The sequence below is a fragment of the Leopardus geoffroyi genome, chromosome D1 (assembly GCF_018350155.1).
Source record: "Leopardus geoffroyi isolate Oge1 chromosome D1, O.geoffroyi_Oge1_pat1.0, whole genome shotgun sequence".
Lineage (NCBI taxonomy): Eukaryota > Metazoa > Chordata > Mammalia > Carnivora > Felidae > Leopardus > Leopardus geoffroyi.
In genome coordinates this window covers 57,650,175-57,672,108 of record NC_059329.1, presented here as the reverse complement: position 1 = coordinate 57,672,108, position 21,934 = coordinate 57,650,175, and the positions used below count along the sequence as shown (strand labels likewise).

At 37.3% G+C, this 21,934-nt stretch overlaps 1 protein-coding gene across 4 annotated transcripts in view; it reads left to right on the top strand.

Moving 5' to 3' along the window:
• PPME1 (protein phosphatase methylesterase 1) overlaps positions 1 to 21,934 on the top strand; it is an 88,796-nt gene that overhangs the window by 47,141 nt on the left and 19,721 nt on the right. For all 4 annotated transcript variants that reach the window (XM_045484063.1, XM_045484066.1, XM_045484067.1 and 1 more), the window contains 5 exons: positions 7,651 to 7,708; positions 8,173 to 8,224; positions 13,572 to 13,726; positions 14,590 to 14,680; positions 19,530 to 19,595. In XM_045484063.1, the coding sequence (XP_045340019.1) occupies positions 7,651 to 7,708; positions 8,173 to 8,224; positions 13,572 to 13,726; positions 14,590 to 14,680; positions 19,530 to 19,595 (422 nt within the window). The remainder of the gene's footprint in view (positions 1 to 7,650; positions 7,709 to 8,172; positions 8,225 to 13,571; positions 13,727 to 14,589; positions 14,681 to 19,529; positions 19,596 to 21,934) is intronic.

The window sequence follows — 21,934 nt, the reverse complement described above, 5'->3', positions numbered from 1 at the left end:
AGTTTTCAAGAACAAATAGCAAAGTATAGTAGAATTTCAGTCCATTATTCTCTTTTAAAGTTACTCATTTTTTTTTCTAAAAAAATTTTTTAAGTTTATTTGAGAGACAGCATGAGTTGGGGAGAGGCAGAAAGAGGGAGAACGAGAATCCCAAGCAGACTCCGCAGTGTCAGCACAGAGCCTGATGTGGGTCTTGAACCCACTAACTCACGAAACCTGAGCTGAAACCATGTGTTGGATGCTTAACCGACTGAGCCACCCAGACACCCCTATCCATTTTTCATTCATTAGAGTAATGGAAGTAGAAACAGAATTCATTTTGTAGGTGTTTTTTTTTTTTTTTTTAATTTTAAATGTCTATTTATATTTGAGAGAGAGTGCACGAGTGTGGGAGGAGCAGAGAAAGACGGAGACATAATCTGAAGCAGGCTCCAGGCTATGAGCTGTTAGCACAGAGCCTGATATAGGACTTGAACTCATGAACCATAAGATCATGACATGAGCCAAAGTTGGACGCTTAATCAACCCCCCTCTAGGTGATTATTAAAAATTTTATTTACTTAAATAATCTCTACACCCAATGTGTGGCTTGAACTCACAACCCTGAAACCAAGAGTTGCGTGTTTCTATAACTAAGCGAGCCAAGTGCCCCTCTGGCTGATTTTTAAAATGTGACTTAATATACTAACAGTGAACTATCTGAAAAAGAACTAAATAAAATGGTCCCACCTATAATAGCAAATAAATAAAACACTTAGGAATAAATTTAACCAAGGTGGTGAAATACCCGTGCACTGAAAATTATAAGACATTGATGAAAGAAATTGAAGAAGACAAATAAATGGAAAGGTACCCCATATTCATGGATCAGAAGAATTAATATTGTTAAAATGTCCATATTACCCAAAGCCATCTACAGATTCAATGCAATACGTGTCAAAATTTCAATGACATTTTCCACAGGAAAAGAAAAAGTCCTAAAATTGGAGTGGGACAATAAAAGTATTGAATAGCCAAAACAATCCTGAGAAGAAGCCATCACAATTCCTGATTTTAAATTTTATTACAAAGCTATAGTAATCAAAACAGTATGGCACTGGCATAAAAATAGACACTTAGGCCAATGGGACAGAATGAAGACCTCAGGAATAAAGCCATGCATATACAGTTAACTAATATTTGACAAGGAAGCCAAGAAGACTCCATGGAGAAAGGGTAATCTTTTCAGTAAATAGTATTGGTAAAACTGGATAACCACATACAAAATGAAATTGGACCTCTGTCTCACATCACTCACAAAAATTAACTTGAAATGAATTCAAGATTTAAATGTGAGACCTGAACCTGTAAAACTACTAAAAGAATATATAAGGAAAAAAACCCCTAGACATTGGTCTTGACAATGATTTTTTGGGTATAACACTAAAAGTACAAGCAACAAAAGCATAAAGAAACAAGTGGGACTACATCAAACTATCATCAAAATGAAAAGGCAGCCTATGGAATGGGAGAAAATATTTGCAAACCATCTATGTGATAAGTGGTTAATATCCAAAATGTGTAAGGAATCCATACAACGCAATAGCAAAAAAAAAAAAAAAAAAAAAAATCCAGTTGAAAAATGGGCAAAAGACTGGAGCGCCTGGGTGGATTAGTTGGTTAAACGTTCAACTTTGGCTAGGTAAGTTAAACTTACGGCCCATGAGTTCAAGCCGCACTGGGGACTGTGTGCTGACAGCTCTGAGCCTAGAGCCTGCTTCACATTCTGTGTCTCCCTCTCTCTCTGCCCTTCCCCTGCTCATGCTCTCTCTCTCTCTGTTACTCAAAAATAAACATTAAAAAAAATTTTTTTAAACAAAAATGGGCAAAAGAATAGACATATTTCCAAAGAAGACGTGCAAATGGCCAACAGGTACATGAAAATATGTTCAGCATCACTAATCAGGAAAATACAAATCAAAACCACAATGAGATACCACCTCACAACTGTTGGAATGGCTGTTATCAAAAAGACAAGAGACAAGCGTTGGCAAGGCTGTAGACAAAAGGGAACACTTGTGCACTGTTGGTGGGAATATGAATTGGTACAGTCACTATGGAAAACAGTATAGAATTCCTCAAAACATTAAAAATAGAATTACCATGTGAGCCAGCAATCCCACTTCTGGATGTATATCCACAGGAAATGAAAAAAACACTTTCAGAGAGGTATGTGTACCCCATGTTTGTAGTATTACTGACAATAAGCAAGATATGGAAACAACCTAAACATTCAACATAAATAGATAAAGAAACTGATACACACGAATATTATTCAGCCATAAAAAAGAAGGAAATCCTGCCTTTTGTAACAAGATGGAGAACCTTGAAGGCTTTATATTATGCTAGGTGAAATAAGAGAAAGACTAATAATACTTCATGTTCTTACTTGTATGCAGAATCTAAAAAAGTCAAATTTATAGTAATAGATATTAATATTAGTTGTCAAGGGCTGCAAGGTGGGGGAAATTGGGAGATATTTGTCAAAGGGTATAAGCTCTTGTCTATAAGATTAAGTTCTCGGGATCTAATGTACTACATTACATACTGTGTGGTATGTATATACTGTTAATTGCTTATTCTCTATTATATACTTGAAAGTTAAGAGAGTCTATCTTAAATGTTCTCACCACACATAAGAGTAAATGGTAATCATATGGGGGGATAGAAATCTTAACTAACCTTATTGTGATAATCATTTTGCAGTATACACATTTATCAAATCATCACATCGTACAACTTAAACTTACATGTAATATGTCAGTAATATCTCAATAAATCTGAAGAAAAAAAAGCCATCTTTACCAAGATGACAAAGGGCTACATCAAAGAGATTTATCTCCTCTCTTTCTTCCTACTTTTTTATATTTTCAACACTTTTATAATGAATCTGTATTCAAGATGATATATGTAATCACTTAGAAATAAAATGAAGGGGAAGGTGACTTAAGAAATTTGACTTGTTTTGTGTTATACATTGACTGTTATATTTGTAACTTACCTTGATTCTAGTTCTGTTTTTACTACTAACCTGTTTTATGACCCTGAGCAAATAATTTCCTTTCTCTTGGCCTCAGTTTCCTCACTTATAAAATGTGAGGGTTAGGCTAGACCCATTATATTCCCAAAAGGTAAAAAATGTTGATGACATTTACTAACACTAGTTATGATGTATTGTCAAAGAATCTAGTTTATTTGAGGAAGAAGCTCTCCAATTATTCCAGGTTTGTTTAAACTTCAAAAATTGTACCTCCTCATGATATGATTTTTTTTCAATATATTTTTATTTAACTGTGGTACAAGGTTGTGTATACTACTGTATCTATCTTTTTTTTTTTATTTTTCTCGATGTTTATTTATTCTGGGAGAAGACAGAGACAGAGTGTGAGAAGGGAAGGGGCAGGAAGAGGGGGAGATACAGAATCTGAAGCAGGCTCTGGGCTCTGAGCTGTCAGCACAGAGCCCAACATCGGCTCGAACTTGTGAACTGAGAGATCATGACCTGAGCTGAAGTTAGATGCCTAACCGACTGAGCCACCCAGGCACCCCATGTTGTATCTATCTTAAGTGAATATTTGGTAGATTTCATGATTTGTACTGCTTTCAGGGTTATTTCATGATCTAAATGTCACATTTGTGTGATATCCTGAGCCAAGATGCATACTTACTCATGGTCCTTATCTAGAGAATTTTCCTTCTAGAGTAGGGAAAAGATAGCCAACGAATATGGATGAGAATCATAGGTAATAGTAGAACTCAGAGGTTCATCGTTCTGAGGTGTTTACTCTGTGTTTCATGAAAAGTGAGGAAGAGTTAGGACTTAAAGAGGGATTTAGGTGAAGAGAGCCATATTTTAAAGTCGGGATAGATGGCACAAAAACAGACACTCAGATCAATGGAACAGAATAGAGAACCCAGAAATGGACCTACAAGCATATAGCCAACTAATCTTTGACAAAGCAGGAAAGAATATCCAATGGAATAAAGACAGTCTCTTCAGCAAGTAGTGCTGGGAAAACTGGACAGCGACATGTGGAAGAATGAAACTAGACCGCTTTTTTACGCCATGCATAAAAATAAACTCAAAATGGATGAAGGACCTGAATGTGAGACAGGAAATCATCAAAACCCTAGAGGAGAAAGCAGGAAAAAAACCTCTCTGACCTCAGCCACAGCAATTTCTTACTCGACACATCTCCAAGGGCAAGGGAATTAAAAGCAAAAATTAACTATTGAGACCTCATCAAGATAAAAAGCTTCTGCACTGCAAAGGAAACAATCAACAAAACTAAAAGGCAACTGATGGAATGGGAAAAGATATTTGTAAATGACATATCTGATAAAAGGCTAGTATCCAAAATCTATAAAGAACTCACCAAACTCCACACCTGAAAAACAAATAATCCAGTGAAGAAATGGGCAGAAAACATAAATAGACACTTTTCTAAAGAAGACATCCAGATGACCCAACAGGCACATGCAAAGATGCTCAACGTCACTCCTCATCAGGGAAATAAAAATCAAAACCACACTGAGATACCACCTCATGCCAGTCAGAGTGGCCAAAATGAACAAATCAGGAGACTATAGATGCTGGCGAGGATGTGGAGAAACGGGAACCCTCTTGCACTGTTGGTGGGAATGCAAACTGGTACAGCCGCTCTGGAAAACAGTGTGGAGGTTCCTCAAAAAATTAAAAATAGATCTACCCTATGACCCAGCAATAGCACTGCTAGGAATTTACCCAAGGAATACAGGAGTGCTGATGCATTAGGGGCACTTGTACCCCAGTGTTTATAGCAGCACTTTCAACAATAGCCAAATTATGGAAAGAGCCTAAATGTCCATCAACTGACAAATGGATAAACAAGAGGTGGTTTAGGGGCGCCTGGGTGGCGCAGTCGGTTAAGCGTCCGACTTCAGCCAGGTCACGATCTCGCGGTCTGTGAGTTCGAGCCCCGCGTTGGGCTCTGGGCTGATGGCTCAGAGCCTGGAGCCTGTTTCCGATTCTGTGTCTCCCTCTCTCTCTGCCCCTCCCCCGTTCATGCTCTGTCTCTCTCTGTCCCAAAAATAAATAAACGTTGAAAAAAAAATTAAAAAAAAAAAAAAAAAGAGGTGGTTTATATATACAATGGAATACTACTTGGCAATGAGAACGAATGAAATCTGGCCATTTGTAGCAACATGGATGGAACTGGAGAGTATTATGATAAGTGAAATAAATCATACAGAGAAAGACAGATACCATATGTTTTCACTCCTATGTGGATCCTGAGAAACTTAACAGAAGACCATGGGGGAGGGGAAGGGGGGAAAAAAGGTTACAGAAAGGGAGGGAGGCAAACCATAAGAGACTCTTAAATACTGAGAACAAACTGAGGGTTGATGGGAGGTGGGGGAGAGGGGAAAGTGGGTGATGGGCATTGAGGAGGGCACCTGTTGGGATGAGCACTGTGTGTTGTTTGGAAACCAATTTGACAATAAATTATATTTAATATATTAAAAAAAACTTCTTTGATATTGGCCGCAGCAACTTCTTACTCAACTCTCTGTCTCTGTCTTACTCAATGTCTCTGGAGGCAAGGGAAACAAAAGCAAAAATGAACTATTGAGACCTCATCAAGATAAAAAGCTTCTGCACAGGAAGGAAACAATCAGCAAAACTAAAAGGCAACCGACAGAATGGGAGAAGATATTTGCAAATGACATATCAGATGAAGGGCGAGTATCAAAAATTTATAAAGAATTTACCAAACTCAACACCCAAAAAACAAATAATCCAGTCAAGAAATGGGCAAAAGACATGAATAGACACTTCTCTGAAGAAGACATCTAGATGGCCAACCGACACATGAAAAATGCTCAACATCCCTCAGCATCAGGGAAATACAAATCAAAACCACAATGAGATACCACCTCACACCTGTCAGAATGGCTAACATTAACAACTCAGGCAACAACAGATATTGGTGAGGATGCGGACAAGGAGGATCTCTTTTGCACTGCTGGTGGGAATGCAAACTGGTGCAGCCACTCTGGAAAACAGTACGGAGTTCCTCAAAAAATTGAAAAAAGAACTACCCTACGACTCAGCAATTGCACTACTAGGTATTTATCCAAGGGATACAGGTGTGCTGTTTCGAAGGGACACATGCACCCCAATGTTTACAGCAGCACTATCAACAATAGCCAAAGTATGGAAACAGCCCAAATGTCCATTGATAGATGAATGGATAAAGAAGATGTGTGGAGTATTACTCAGCAATCAAAAAGAATGAAATCTTGCCATTTGCAACTACGTGGATGCAACTAGAGGGTTTTATGCTAAGCGAAATTAGAGAAAGACAAATATCATATGACTTCACTCATATGAGGACTTTAAGACACACAACAGATGAACATAAGGGAAGGGAAACAAAAATAATATAAAAACAGGGAGGGGGGAAAAACAGAAGAAACTCCTAAATATGGAGAACAAACAGAGGGTTACTGGAGGGGTTGTGGGAGACACGATGGGCTAAATGGGTAAGGGGCATTAAGGAATCTACTCCTGAAATCATTGTTACACTATATGCTAACTAACTTGGATGTAAATTTAAAAAAAGAAAATTTAAAAAAAAGTTGGGATAGAACCAAAGTATGTACAAAAACGAAGAGAATCGTCAGTTTTTTAGTTTTACTTAAAATTGAAAAGTTTTGTATTTCCAATTTGGCTTAGGTCATGATCTCAGGGTCATGGTATCAAGTCCCATGTTGGGCTTTGCACTGAGTGTGGAGCCTGCTTAAGATTCCCTCTCTCACCCCCCCCCCAACCCCGTTTCCCTCTGCCCCTCTCCCTGCTCGTGTTCTCTCACTCTCTCAAATTAAAAAAAAAAAAAAAAAAGAATACCATATGATCCAATAATTCCACTACTGGGTAGTGGACTACCCAACACTAATTTGAAAAGATATATGCACCCTTGTGTTTATTGCAGCATCATTTACAATAGCCAACATATAGAAGCAACCTCAGTGTCCGTTGCTAGACAAATGGTTAAAGAAGATGTATATACACAGAATGGAATATTACACAGCCATAAAAAAGAATGAGATTGTGACATTTACAACAACATGGATAAACCTAGAGGGTATTATGCTAAGTGAAATAAGTCTGAGAAAGACAAATACCATATGATTTCACTTGTATGTGGAATCTAAAAAGAAAAAGAAGAAACAAAGCAGAGTCAGAGCTATAAATACAGAGAACAAACTGATGGTTTGAGAGGGGAAGCGGTCAAGGGATGGACTAAATAGGTATAGGGAAGGGGGAGATATAGGCTTCCAGCTATGGAATGAATAAGTAACAGAAATAAAAGGCACAGCATACAGTCAGTGATACTGTAATAGTGCTTGTATTTGGTGAGCATAAGTTAATGTATAAACTTGTCAAATCACTATGTTATATACCTAAAACTAATGTATCATTATACACCAACTATACTCAAATGAGAAAAAAAAAGGAAAGTCTTCCTTTGATTATCTTGAGATTCTTGAATTCTGATAGGTATTCGTTCAACAGTTATCATTGGTAATGGGGAAAGTTTACTAAACCAGATTTTCTTTTCTTCCTAGGCGGCGATCATTAGTAGGGTTCAGTGTAGAATTGTGGCTTTAGATCTGCGAGGTCATGGTGAGTGATGTACTTAATTAGTCACTAACTCTGATAAATTTGCCAACCCCTTTGAATACTGTTAACTATTGCAAGTTTCAATATGGCCACAGAATAACCTGGTCCATTCCATTTGGGCTCTTTGAGGGAAGTCTTAGTTTCCAGCTTTTACAAAAGATATTTTATAAATACACATATATGTTATTGTTTAGCTATGAAAATGTCCTTTAATGTAACCAAATTCTGATGCTGATGATGTATAAGGAATGTAAATAAATCTTTGCTAGGCTACTGGAGTTACATCTTCCTTAGGGTGCCCAATTATCAAGATGCATCTTTAACATAGAAAATCCTTGCTGAGCCCATCATACACAACCATAAAGTCTGCATTTCATTCCCAAAAGTGAGATTTTTAAAAGAGAATACTCTTGCTTTTATAATTTGTATTTTTGGGAATTTTATTTTTTTAAATATTTTCTTTTTAGGTGAAACAAAAGTCAAGAATTCTGAAGACCTGTCTGCAGAAACAATGGCAAAGTAAGTAATGTAATATTGTTTATACATCACCTAGCTTCCATTACTATTATAAATAGTAGTGTAACTATTTACTCTCCTAGTGAGACTGTTGTACAATAATTAGCATAGATAAAATTTTATTTCTGTTGTTTTTCCCCTGTATTTGGTGTCTCCTTAGTATTTAATCCTGAAAGAAACCTCCATCTTTCTTGATATATTCAGCATTATGTCATCACATAAAGCACTTGAAAATTCTTTGAGGCACAGTTTAGTTTCTGTTGTCTTTTGCAAAGTTTTCGTCTGTTGACAGAGTTGAATAGAATCTGGATATCTATTGGGAACTTATGCTTGAAAAGGGGGTTGTATACAAAAGACCCTGCCATGTAAGATGTTCTTAAGGTTTCCTGCCCACGTTCTTTATCCAACTTCCTAGAGAGACAAGAACAAGATATTGAAGAATTAATGAGGGGCACCTGAATGGCTCAGTCAGTTGAGAGTCCAACTTCAATTCAGATCATGATCTCACAGTTCATGAGTTCAAGCTCCGTGTTGGGCTCTGTGCTGACGGCTCAGGGCCTGGAGCCTCCTTTGAATTCTGTGTCTCCCTCTCTCTTTGCCCCTCCCCTGCTTGTGCTCACTTGCTCTCTCTCTCAAAAGTAAAACACACTAAAAAAATTTTTTAAAAGGAAGAATTAGTGATACCCTGGGCCTCAAAGTACAAGATGACTATAGTATGTACAGTAGCCTCAAACATGGTCACTCATCAGATTTACCTAATAAGTGATTGAAATACAGATGATATGACCTTATCCCAGACCTACTGAATTAGTGCTTCTACCAGGGGGATCTGGACATTTATTTATATTTTGATAAAGCTCTGTAAAGAAATCTAATGCAGCCAGTCCTGTGACTGGTGTTTGGGAACCACTGACCTATATTGTAAACAGGATTCTTCTAACTACCCGGCTTTAATACATGGTCTCTCAAATATTTGATCAACTTCGGCCAAAAATATCTTGTCCCTTCTTACTTTAGCAACTTTAGTTCAAGAGTAAACTGTGTTACTTCAGAAATGAAACTCATGTGGTCATAGTTTTATTGTTATAGCAGATACTGTTTGTGTGCTATCTGCCAGACTTTATTAAGTGTAAATTAAGCACTTATTAAGAATAAATAATTTATTTAATTATTTATTTTAATTATCTATATTATTAATTCTGTAGTGTACATATTATCCTTTTTTCTTGTTTTACCCAATGAGTATACTAACTCAGATTAAATTAATAACTGTATGAGGTCACACAGTTAATAGACCAGCAGTGTGATCATTCAACTATGGTGCTTGGCAGAGAGAGAGAAAAATAACAATATATGGTACCATTCCATTCAATGACCATATGCCTAAGAAACCATGAGAAGGGAGCTAAGAATCTGTTCTCTCAGTTGTTCCTAATGCCTTTGTAATATGAGAACAATAAAGCCCAAGATAATCAAGTATGTTGGTGATACCTATTGAAAGATTCGTGAACAATTTTTAAGGTTTCCTGACTGTTGACAAAAAAGTGAAATCCATCATCTAAGTCGCCAGGTTGCCAAAGGGTTATGATGACTTGGATGATGTCCTATAGGAATTTGAAGAATTAATTGAGGGAGGACCTGAAGGATACATTGCCTAATAATGTATCAGTCTGAGACAATCAGGAAAGAAAATCACAGTAATTTAAACAGGGAAAGTTTAGTATAAAGACTTATTAACTATAATAGGGGATTGGAGTAATGAAGAATTGGCTAATAAGAAATAACGAGAACAGGGGCGCCTGGGTGGCTTAGTTGGTTGAGCATCCAACTCTTGATTTCTGCTCAGGTCATGACCTTAGGGTTGTGGGATCAAGCTCCACATCTGCATCTGGCTCTGCACTGAGCATGGAGCCTGCTTAAGATTCTCTCTCCCCACCTCTGTCTCTGCTCTCATGCTGCTCTCTTAAAAAAAAAAAAAAAAAAAGTAGTAAAGAGAACACTGAAGAATATATGTTTAATTAACTTGATTGTGGGAGTCATTTCACAATATACTCATATATCAAATCATCACATTGTACACTTTAAATATATTATAATTTTATCAGTTATACCTCAGTAAAGCTGGAATACTTTTCAAGAAAAAGGAAGAATAGCAGATATAAGAAGCAGAGAACTATCACCTTGGGCTGACAGAGAACACTAATGGAAGAGGTTGAGATTTAGACCCTGTTGTAGAGGGCATGACTGTGGCTTACTAAAGACAGAGAAGTCATTTGGATGCCACTTTGGCAGAACTGGCCAGATACCTGCCCTCTAGGGTGCAGGGGAAGCTGTTCACAGGGAGGTATCTCACCAGAGGCACTCTGCAACAAAAATATTGGGAATGGTTCCAAAGATCTGCTATATAACATGGTGCCTATACTTAATAATGACATAATCGTGTACTTAAAAAGTTTGTTAGGAGGATAAATATCATGTTAAGTGTTCTTATCTCGTGCACACACACACACACACACACACACACACACACACAAACACACAAACACACCCACACACAAAGGAACTTTTGGAAGTGTTTATTACCTTAATCATAGTGATGGTAACACAAGTGTATACATATATCCCAACTTACCAAATTATATACATTAATTATTTGCCATTTTTATGTACCAATTTTATCTTAATAAGACTAGGGAAAAATTGGGCCTGGGGGGATGGTGTGCCAGAGAAGCCACCTGTGCTGCAGGATTTGGGCACTGGGGAAGCTGTGTGTGCTATATAGTGCTTACCATGCTACATGAACTAGGAGCAAAACCCTTTCTGCAGTGTCTCTCCTGCACCCTCTACTGATAAAGCTTAACATTATGCCAGCTGGAAAGGAAAAATATTTAAAGGCCTCAGATCCAATTTTGGAGAACACGCAAGGAAGGATGAATTGGAGCTGAGAGTTGCCAGTTGATAACTGGCAAGAAAGGTAAAAAAAAAATAGATGACTAAAACCATCCAGCATAGTTGAAGATGATTACCAAGAACCAGAAGAGCTAATAAGTTAGATTATTGTTGAAATAGTCAAAGCAATAAAACATTTATATGATTTCTGAATTCAGTCACTCTAACAAAAATCTCAAAATGGGTATATTTAATGGGCAATTAATGTAATTTTCAAGTAGTACTGACAGGATGATTTTTCCCTTGTGTATCAACTTTGGAATCTCAACCCTACATAAAATGTAATTCCCCTGAAATTAGAAGAACCAAGAATTGGTTCAGGTTGCTCTGATACTCTTTTTCTTTTATGTCTGTTGCTTCTCAGGAAATGAACCCATTATTGATAAGTATGATAGAATCTCCTTTTAAAGCATCTTCCTAAATTGTGGCATATCTAGTTATAGCTAGTTTTGTAGATAACATCTGCTTCTTCATCTTTGTTTTATTTTTCTGGAACTTCAGGACATGTCTCAAGGCACTAATCTTGGTAGTTTGGCTAACTTTAATAAGAATAAATTTCTCTCCTTGTAGTAGATGATCAGTAACCACCTTTTACCTGGATGAAATACACTTTTGCTAAGCTTAGATGCAGTATGGAGTTGATTTGTTTCAGACCTTGTCCACCTTCATCACAGAACCCCTGCAACTAGGTTACTATTTTAGGGAGACCTGGACTTAGATAATCTTCTATAGCATCCTTTTATTTTATTATAGTTGTTACCAACCAAAAGTTTTAACTTTAACTCCAAAGGAATATTTTTAAACTATTTTTTTTCACTGATAAAGTTGGGGACCTCCTTGTATGCCATTCAGATTATCTGCAGGTGCTACAGCTACCCTATTCACATCTGTAATTGTTTTATGAGATTAAAAAAAATTTTTTTTTAATGTTTATTCATTTTTGAGAGACACAGAGTACAAGCAGAGGAAGGCAGAGAGAGAGGGAGACACAGAATCTGAAGCAGGCTCCAGGCTCCGAGCTGTCAGCACGGAGCCTGATGCGGGGCTCGAACCATGAACTGAGAGATCATGACCAGAGCCTAGGTTGGACGCTTAACTGACTGAGCCACCCAGGTGCCTGTTTTATGAGATTTTTAAGATTAATTTCTTCTGAGGGGCACCTGGGTGGTTCAGTCAGTTAGGCATATGACTCTTGGCTTCTCCTCAGGTCACGATCTCACAGTTTCATGAGTTTGAGCCCTATGTTGGGCTCTGTGCTGGTGGTGTGGAGCCTGCTTGGGATTTCTGTCTCTGCCCCTTCCCAACTCATGCTGTGTCTCTCTCTCTCAAAATAAATAAATAAACTTTAACAAAAAGATTAATTCATAGCATTTACTTTTTCCATTCTAAATACTTTGGAGATCATATTCGAAAGGCTCTGTTTCCTATATCCACATCTGCTCTATTTGGCTAACACTGTATGGGTGCTTAAGGTATATAATAACACCCAGCAACACAAAACGGTCTTTTGAAGTTAACTGACTCAGCCACTCCCAGAAGACAGTAGAGCCAGTGGTCTGTGAAAACATACCATACTTACCTATTGCTGTAGCAAAGAGGGCCTATATGCAAATTAAACCCAAGTTCCTATTTCAGTTCTCATTTTCAGAGCTTTAAGGTTTGACTTTGTTAACCGATCCACTCAATTAAAAACTAAGACAGAAGTCAATAAAAATTAGCTCTGAACATCTTTCTAGTTTCTCAGAACATTGTATTTACGTTTATGTTCATATTTCAAGCAACTTACTTGACAAATTATAAGTAACAATTAACCTTTGGATAGCATTTATACTTTTCAAAGTAGTTTTCATTCACTGTTTCAGTTAATCTCGAATAGTAAATTATGTGTATATATACACACACACACATATATTTAGTAAATCATATTCTTATCTTCATCTTATAGATATAACTGCCTGAGAGATTAAATAACTAATTCAAGTCCACATAATAAAAAATAAAGTAGGGCTGCAATTGATCTTGTGACTCTAAACTTTACTACGTTAGAATGCTTAATAAAATTGTTTTCTGTTTTATAGTTGGGGAAATTTAGGCATAGAGCACTTAAATTATTTGTCCAGAGTTTCAAGCTTACATTTAAAATAAAGGTATATGAAAATCAGAAAACTTGGGTTCTTGGTCCTGTTTATCAGAAGAGCTAAATGTGTGGCTACATGAATAGATACGGGGGGTGGGGGCGCGGGCATGCTAAGAGATTGACATAGGTATATTTTCAAGATGGCCCAGTAGACCTTTACAGTCTTAGCACTGTTAGTTGCAGACTAAACAAAGGAATTAGGAAAGAAAACGATTTTTAGTGTTGTCAGAGAGCATTCCCAGCTTTGTTTCCTTCTCTTTGCAGGGATGTTGGCAATGTGGTTGAAGCCATGTATGGGGACCTCCCTCCTCCAATTATGCTGATTGGACATAGTATGGGTGGAGCTATTGCAGTCCACACAGCATCATCTAACCTAGTGCCAAGCCTCCTGGGTCTCTGTATGATCGATGTTGTAGAAGGTAAGTTTTCTTAGTACTGACTAAATCAAAATCTTTGATTTATAAGAGATCCATGGTAGATTATTATTACCTTATTTTAATTTATTGATCTCTACTCATCTTGAACTATGTCCCTCTGTCTTTATATCGTTTTTTATGTTACTTTGTGGCAAAGGCATTCTGAGTATTTTTTAATTGACATACAAATTTTATTAGTTTCAGTTGTATGACATAATGATTCAATATGTGTATATATTATGAAATGATCACCACAGTATGTGTAGTTAACATCCATCACCACACATAATAAATTACTTTTCTTGTGATGAGCACTTTTAAGATCTACTGTCTTAGCAACTTTCAAATACACAATATATATTATTAATTGTAGTCACTATACTGTACATTATATCCTGAAGACTTTTTTATTTTATAACTGGAAGTTTGTACCTTTTGACACCTTCACCCATTGCACCCGTACCCTATATTATATGATCATTTCCCATGTCATTGAAAACTCTTTGTAAATATCTTTATGTTTCAATTGTATGTATGTCCCATAATCATATTTAATGTTAAAAAGAAGCTGCCATGTCTTTTATGACCCAGCCTCAGAAGTCATACGATTGCTTATACAAGTCAGCCCCTCTTCAGTATGAGAAGACTACACAAGGGAGTGAATATCAAGAGGCAAAAATCACTGGAGGCCATCTTCGAAGCTTGCTATCACATCAATCTCTGAATTTTTTTAAGCTGCATCTTTTTTCCCCAAAACATCACTGAATTCTACCATCATTGAGGGCAGATATACACAGTTGGCCCAGTAAATGTAAATGCTTAGAATATGTTAAGTGCTGTGGTTAAAGTATTTGTTTAACATCTAGGTACAGCCATGGATGCACTTAATAGCATGCAGAATTTCTTACGTGGTCGTCCTAAAACCTTCAAGTCTCTAGAGAATGCCATTGAATGGAGGTAACCCACAAATCTATATTGTCTATATTTTGAATGTTAGATTCTAACTGTCCTTTTTCATCAGCTCAGGCACCAAGTTCAAAAGAATAGTTCAGTTTCTAAGCCTTAGCTTTATTATAATATCACGTGTGGAAACATTTATGTAAAGTGCAGAATTGTTTTTAATATTTTAAATGTTTCACACTTGACCCAGTTGTCTAAAATCCATCCTTTTTCTAATACACTATAGTACCTCCTACAATTTTAATAATTATGGATTATCTCCTCTCTAGCTATCTCCATTTCTGAGGTAGGAGTTTGGACTAAATGAGACTCTAAGGCCTTTTCTACTTCTGATGCTTCATGTTCTGGATTCACTTTCTGTGTTCCAGAGAAAATGGTGGAGAAACAGAGGATGGGCATAGGTTCCTTTCTCAGTTTTTATTTGGGTTTGGGTAAATAAAAACCCTTTGGGTAAATAGTTTTCATAAAAATCACTGAATTGGCTATGACTTCCACTAAAGTAAAGGCTGTTTTGTCATTAATTTATTCATTAATTCAATTATTTGATTAAATATTTATTAAACACTTTGTGCTAAAGGGTGAAATTTCAGAAATGAGTAAAACACTGCCCCTCCCCCAAGGAAATCAATCTTAGGATAAAAAACTTTAGTATCCTCTCTTCCTACCTCTTCTTCAAAATCCATCTCTATTTCCTTTCCCAGAACCCTTCTCAAAGTCCTCCAAACCACTCAGATTACTCCCTCAGTTAAATTGCTAAAGACCTCTATCTATATTATATTGTACTGTTTACCTCTTAAGTCTCCCCGAAAGGATATGCTTATATTGTTAATTTTCATTCCTGTCTTAAGATTCTTCCTACATCATAAGGGCAGAAGTTATCCTCTATTTCTTTTGTACTTTCATATAGCATACAGCATACTGCTGGCTGCCTTAGCAGACAGAACATATCTGTTCATTGAATCAAAGAGATCAGCTGGAAATTAAGGACCTGGTAAATGTACCTGAGGTAGTTTTTCTAAGACAGAGGGTCTCATGCCAAATATGGCTTGCCAAAACGATGTTTGTGTTTGGTGAGGTTGCTTCTATCTCTCCTTGCTCACACTACTGAGGTGCAGGATTCCTGTTCCCTCATCAACACCAAAGATCTCTCCATCTTTGGCAGCCACAGCATTTCAGAATGAAGCTGCTGCCAGTTCAGCATGTATCTGAGGCACCCTGCCTTCTTCCCCAGGAGCAAACAGTGAGAAAATTATTCCAAATAACTTTTTTTTAAATTTTTTTAAAAAATGTTTATTTATTTTGAGAGAGGGAGAATGAGCCAGCATGGGGAGGGGCAGAGAGAGAGGGAGAGAATTCCAAGCAGGCTGCACACTATCAGCACAAAGACTGATGTGGGGCTTGGTCTCACAGACCATGAGATTGAACCATGAGATCAAGAGTCAGACACTTAACTGCCTGAGCCCTCCAGGGACCCCCCACCAAATAACTTTTTAAATTTATTCAGTAAACTTTGGTTTTTTAGTCCCTAAGATGTGTTACTTACTACCTGATTAAGAACTGGAGATGAATCAGACTTAGTTCCTATCATCCAAAAACTGGGAATACAAACAAGTAAATATTTAAACACAGTACAGTGAAGGAAGCACAAAGTTATAGAAGATAGGTACTTAATCCAGCATGAGGGTATTGGTGGATCTTTTCTTAAAAGAGAAAAGGTGGCTCAGTTGGTTAAGCCTCCGATTTTTTATTTCAACTTAGATCATGATCTCACAGTTTGTGAGTTCAAGCCCCATGTCAGGTTCTGTGCTGACAGCTTGGAGCCTGCTTGGGATTCTCTCTGTTCCTCTCCCTCTGCCCCTTCCTCGCTTGTGCACTCTCTTTCTCTCAAGATAAATAAACTCTAAAAAGAGATAGAGTCTTGATTCTAGTGGCAGATGTGGGATAGGATGAGAGTTCTGTTTGTTGTATGTTAAAATGTTCTGCGTTGTATAAGAGCCACTGATTTTTAGATCTCACTTCTTGAACCTGAGAATCAAAGAATACTATGAAGTATTTCATAATTTTGTACTCGGCTGGATATCTGAATCAAGTTTATGACTCATAGTTATTGTGGACATTCCAGGTTTTAAAAAAGATGTTGACATACAAAGCCAACCTGTTTAATTCAGTAAAGATTTAAATCAAAGTGAATTCCCACTTCTGCTTTCTTGGTCATCCTAATGAGAGACAGTAGGTCATAGTCATTAGAAGCCTAGGCTTTAAAAGTTGGACAGATAAGGATTTACACTTTGGTTTCATCACTCTGGCTGCTCTGAGGAAAACACTAGGGGAAGGGAAAGGGATGGGTGTGATAATGGAAGTGGGAAATTGATTAGGAGGCAATTGTAGTATAGGAGAGTAATGATGGTAAGCATAGACTAGGATGACAACAGAGGAAGTAATATGTCATATTTGGAATGTATTTTGAAGATACAACTGACAGGAATGCCTTACAGATCGGATGTCAGGAGAGAAATGAGGGGTGGGGGTAGGAGGAGGCACAGCATTCAAGGATAACTTTCAGATTTTTAGTCCAAGCAATCAGGTGAATGGTGGAGACAAAGAGAAGTAGATTTGGGAGCAGGTAAAGGGTCAGGGAATCAGGATTTTTGTTTGGATAAACTGAAATGGTTATTATACCTCTAAGCAGAAATGTCAAGTAGTTACTGGTCTATACTAGTTAGAAGAGGCTGAGTTAGAGATAAATTGGAGAATCATTATTACATAGATAATATTTAAAGCCAAAAGATTGAATGCAGTCACCTAGGGATTTGATATTGATAGAAAAATTCCAAGAACTAAGCCTTGGGAAACTCCACAATATTTAGAGCTTGGGAAGAAGAGAAAGATCCAACAAAGGAAACTGAAAAGTCACAGTTGGTGAGATAGAAGGAAAACTAAAGGAGTATAGCAAGTGTTTATAGAAGGAGGGAGAGAGCATCTGTGTCACATGCTGAGAGATCAGTTAAGATGAGGACTAAAAAATGACCATTAAAATTGACCTGAGGGGCGTCTGGGTGGCTCAGTCAGTTGAGCGTCCGACTTCAACTCAGGTCATGATCTCGCAGTCTGCGAGTTCGAGCCCCACGTTGGTCTCTGTACTGACAGCTCAGAGCCTGGAGCCTGTTTCAGATTCTGTGTCTCCCTCTCTCTGCCCCTGCCCAGCTCATGCTCTGTCTCTCTGTCTGTCAAAAATAAACATTAAAAAAAAAATTTTTTTTTTAATTGGCATGAGTAAAGGTGACCTTGACAAAGACAATCACAGAAAATAAGTAGGCGATAACCCCCCCTCCAAATATATGTTTGAGGATATTAGTTGGGGAAAGGATAGGAGATGACAAAATGGAGAAAGCAAGTAAGATAACTTATTTTTTAGGATAACTTTTGGGAAGTTTTGTTGTCTAGGAGAGCAGAAAAATGGGATGGTATCTAGTAGTGAATGTGGGGTTGAGAATGTTTTTAAAAGATGTTTTATAATATCCGCTAGAGAAAAAAAACGATGACACATAGGATAATAATTTATAGCAAGAAGAGATGCGAACCAGTTCCTAAGGTTGGCCTTGAATAGGGAAAGAGGTGTTTCATATATTAAACAGTCATGAAGGGAGAGTATGCGATTTATAAATACTGGTAGATTTGTAGATTCTGTAGGTTCAGTTGGTGGATGGAAAATTCAGTTGGTGGATCTGTTGGTGGATAGAAAAATGAATAGTTCTGATCACATCTATCATTAAAATAGGAAGCAAGGTCTTTATCTAAAGGGGTTGCCCTTTAAAATTTTACATGATTTTTTAAGCTAAAAAATTAGATTTAAAAAAATGCATTCTGATTGCCTGCTTCAGGTAGTGTTTCCAGTTCCCCCTGGGACATGAAGCTGCTTTGCTTGGCCCTTAGTCATATGTAGGTAGATAACTGAGAGGCCTAATCTATTAAAATAGTATCTAAGCTTCTGAATTCTATATCATAGCATGCAAGGCCCTGTAAGAACTCATCTCTGCCCACCTATCCCTTTCTCCTATTCACACTCCTCCTTTGCTTTCCCCTGCTTCTCCTTGCACTCTGTCCTCATCCTACTGACTTTTCCACATCACAGTCCCTTTGTTCACAATGTGCCCTCTGTCTGTAATGCTCTGCCCATCCCCCCCCCTTTTTTTAGAGAGAGAGAGAGAGAGAGAGCGCAAGCTTGAGCTGGGGAAAGGGGGAGAAGGAGAAAGAGAATCTTAAGCAGGCTCCACGCTCAGCGCAGAGCCTTACACAGGGCTCTATCCTATGACCCTGAGATCACAACCTGGGCCGAAACCAAGAACCAGACACTGAACCAACGGAGCCACCCAGGCTCCTGTTTTTAAATTTTATTTGAGAGAGAGAGAGCGCGAGACCATCCTCTTTTATCTTCCACTGAACTTCTTTTCTCCTCAGTTTAGGCAGGACATTTTGGGGAGCTTTCTTTAATGTCTTCATTCAGAATCAAGTGATTCCTTTGAACCTTGCCTTTGTTATACTGAAACTATCTGTGTCTCTTTCTCCCCCCTGAATTAGGTGGTTCTTGAACGTAGGCCTGGCACATAGTATCCTCCTGGTAAATATTTGCAGAACTGAAATGACTTGAATGTCTTTAACCTAATTTTCACTACTTGGCTTATAGCCATAATAACCAGGTAGGAAGTAGTGGTTATCTCCATAGTAAGCTATATTGGCAAACACAACTTTGTAGTAGGTTCCACAGAATCTGCAGAATTATTCGTTTGACCCTAGTGACGTGATAAAATGGTTGCTGAATAACCTCTTTTCCTTCTCACTTTTCTAGTGTGAAGAGTGGTCAGATTCGAAATTTGGAGTCGGCCCGTGTCTCCATGGTTGGCCAAGTCAAACAGTAGGTCTTATTTTTTCCCTATTGGGCTCTTTAAAGACTGAAACATGGTGAGAGAATTACAGATTGCTTTTTGTTATACACCTGTCCTACCATCCTGAATGCCTTTATTATTTTAGATAATCTTGACAAATGAGCTCAGCTGGGCTAGGGGCATAGCTTTTCTTTCTTTCCTTTTTTTTTTTTTTTTTTTTTTGAAGAAATCCCAAAGCCTATATAACACAGGACTACCATATTAATGTAACTGTGGGTGTTAAAAGGTGAAAAATCCCAGAGAATGGATATTAAAAATTAAGTGTCCATTCTAGTGCTAGAAGTGATCATTTTATTCTGGTAATAATCTCCTTCTTAGCCAAATCTGATTGTGAGGAAATTACAGTATAAAAGCTTTAGCATAACCTGAGTGAAAGCCAGATTCTAAGGCTAAGCTAAGAATATTTAGCCCAGTTGATCTTCTTGGATAGGGTTACATGAGTCCTGGGTATTGCTATGTAGTCAGAAAATGAACTTTAGATGAATTGAGAAAATGTTGCCCAAGGGAACAACAGGGAGCACAGGAGTTGATGAAAATGATAATGGTATTATTGAATGCCTGCTATTTGCTGGGTACAAGGTATTTTATATACCTTCTCATTTTTAAGACCTTACCTTATGCAAATCTTCAAATATATAAAAGTAGAATAATACAATGAACCCCAATGTACACAACGCCTATTTTCAACAGTTACTCATGGCCAGTCTTTTTTCATCTGTGCCCCTATTTATTTACCCTAAGCACAACATTTTTTGAAATATATTCCAATGGTAAGGACACTTTAAACACAATCACAGTACCGTTATCGCACCTAAAAAAATAAATAGTTCCTTAATATCATCAAATGTCTATTCAGTATTCATGTTTCTGATTGTCTCACAAGTAATTTTCTTACAGTTCAAGTCAGAATTACAATAAAGTGATATATATCAATTGACTATATCTCTTAAGTATCTTTTAATTTAGTTTCCACTTTTGTCTCATTTTTTTTCCTTGCGATTTATTTGTTGAAGAAACCTGGTTGTTTGCCCTGTAGAATTTTCCACAATCTGGATTTGCTGAATTGATTCCTGAAGGTGTAATTTAATATGTTCTCTCTTCCCTGTATTATTATTTTTTTAATTTTTATTATTTTTTTATTTCAAGAGAGATAGCGAGCAAGTGGGGGAAGGGCAGAGAGAGAGAGACAGAATCCCAAGCAGGCCCGCACTGTCAGCACAGAGCCCTATGAGGGTCTCAAAAACCATGAGATCATGTTCTGAGCCAAAATCAAATTAAGAGTCAGACCCCAGAGTCAGATGTTTAACCAATTGAGCCACCCAGGCACCCCAAGTTTTTGGTTTTTGGGTTTGTTGTTTGTTTGTTTGTTTGTGGTTGTTTTTTTTTTTTTTGTGTGCCCTGTATTGTATGTAAATTGTTAGTTAGATCCAGAGATTTGGTCAGGTTCAGCTTTATTTATTGTTATTTTGGCTTTTTGTTTGTGAGAATACATACTGCCAATAGGAAGCATGTAATGTCTGGTTATCTCCTTTTTTTGAGTGTTGGTAACCATTGATGACCATTATGTGGATTCAGTAACTCATTTGCACTACCTCATTTAGTCCTTACAGTACCTCTTTAAGATAAGTATTGTTTTATAGATGAGAAAATAGAAGTTCAGAAAGGTAAAGTAGTTTTCCCCGGATCACACAGCTAGTGAAAAACAGCTCAAATTCAGTCTCCTGTGTATTTGACTTCAAGCCCTGTATTATGGATTTTATGCCTAAAAATGCAATTTGAGTAGTAATATCTGACAGACACATGCAGTATTCAAATAAGCTGTGAGACTGCCCACTTTTTAATGCCTAAATATTTTAAGATCTGACTTGTTTAAGTAGTGATGAAGCATTTCATGAGGAAGTTATATGGCTTGTGTTCAGGTAGTTCAGTGATTGTAAAATTTTACTTAATATGTAAATTGAAGTGTTTTCTCTTAATATGTAAACTTGTGTATATAGTGTATGTTTTAATTGTCACATAGATATCAGATGGAACCTTCCTGCCCTTCTTGATCTATGTGAAATTCCCTTGAACCTCCTAATCCATAGCTGTGGAAATGTAAAGTACATATTGTTTCTTTGTTATACTACTTTGACCCTAGATGTGAAATTTGACACCTCAAGTCCCATAGAAAACCCCCCCACTTGACAAAATATTTTATGAACATACACTTTACTGAGATTGGTAGAGGAGACAGGGAAGGACAAGTGATAACTGTTAAGAATCCACCACTGAAGTTTCAGTGGCCCTTCACTTTATCCACCTCTTT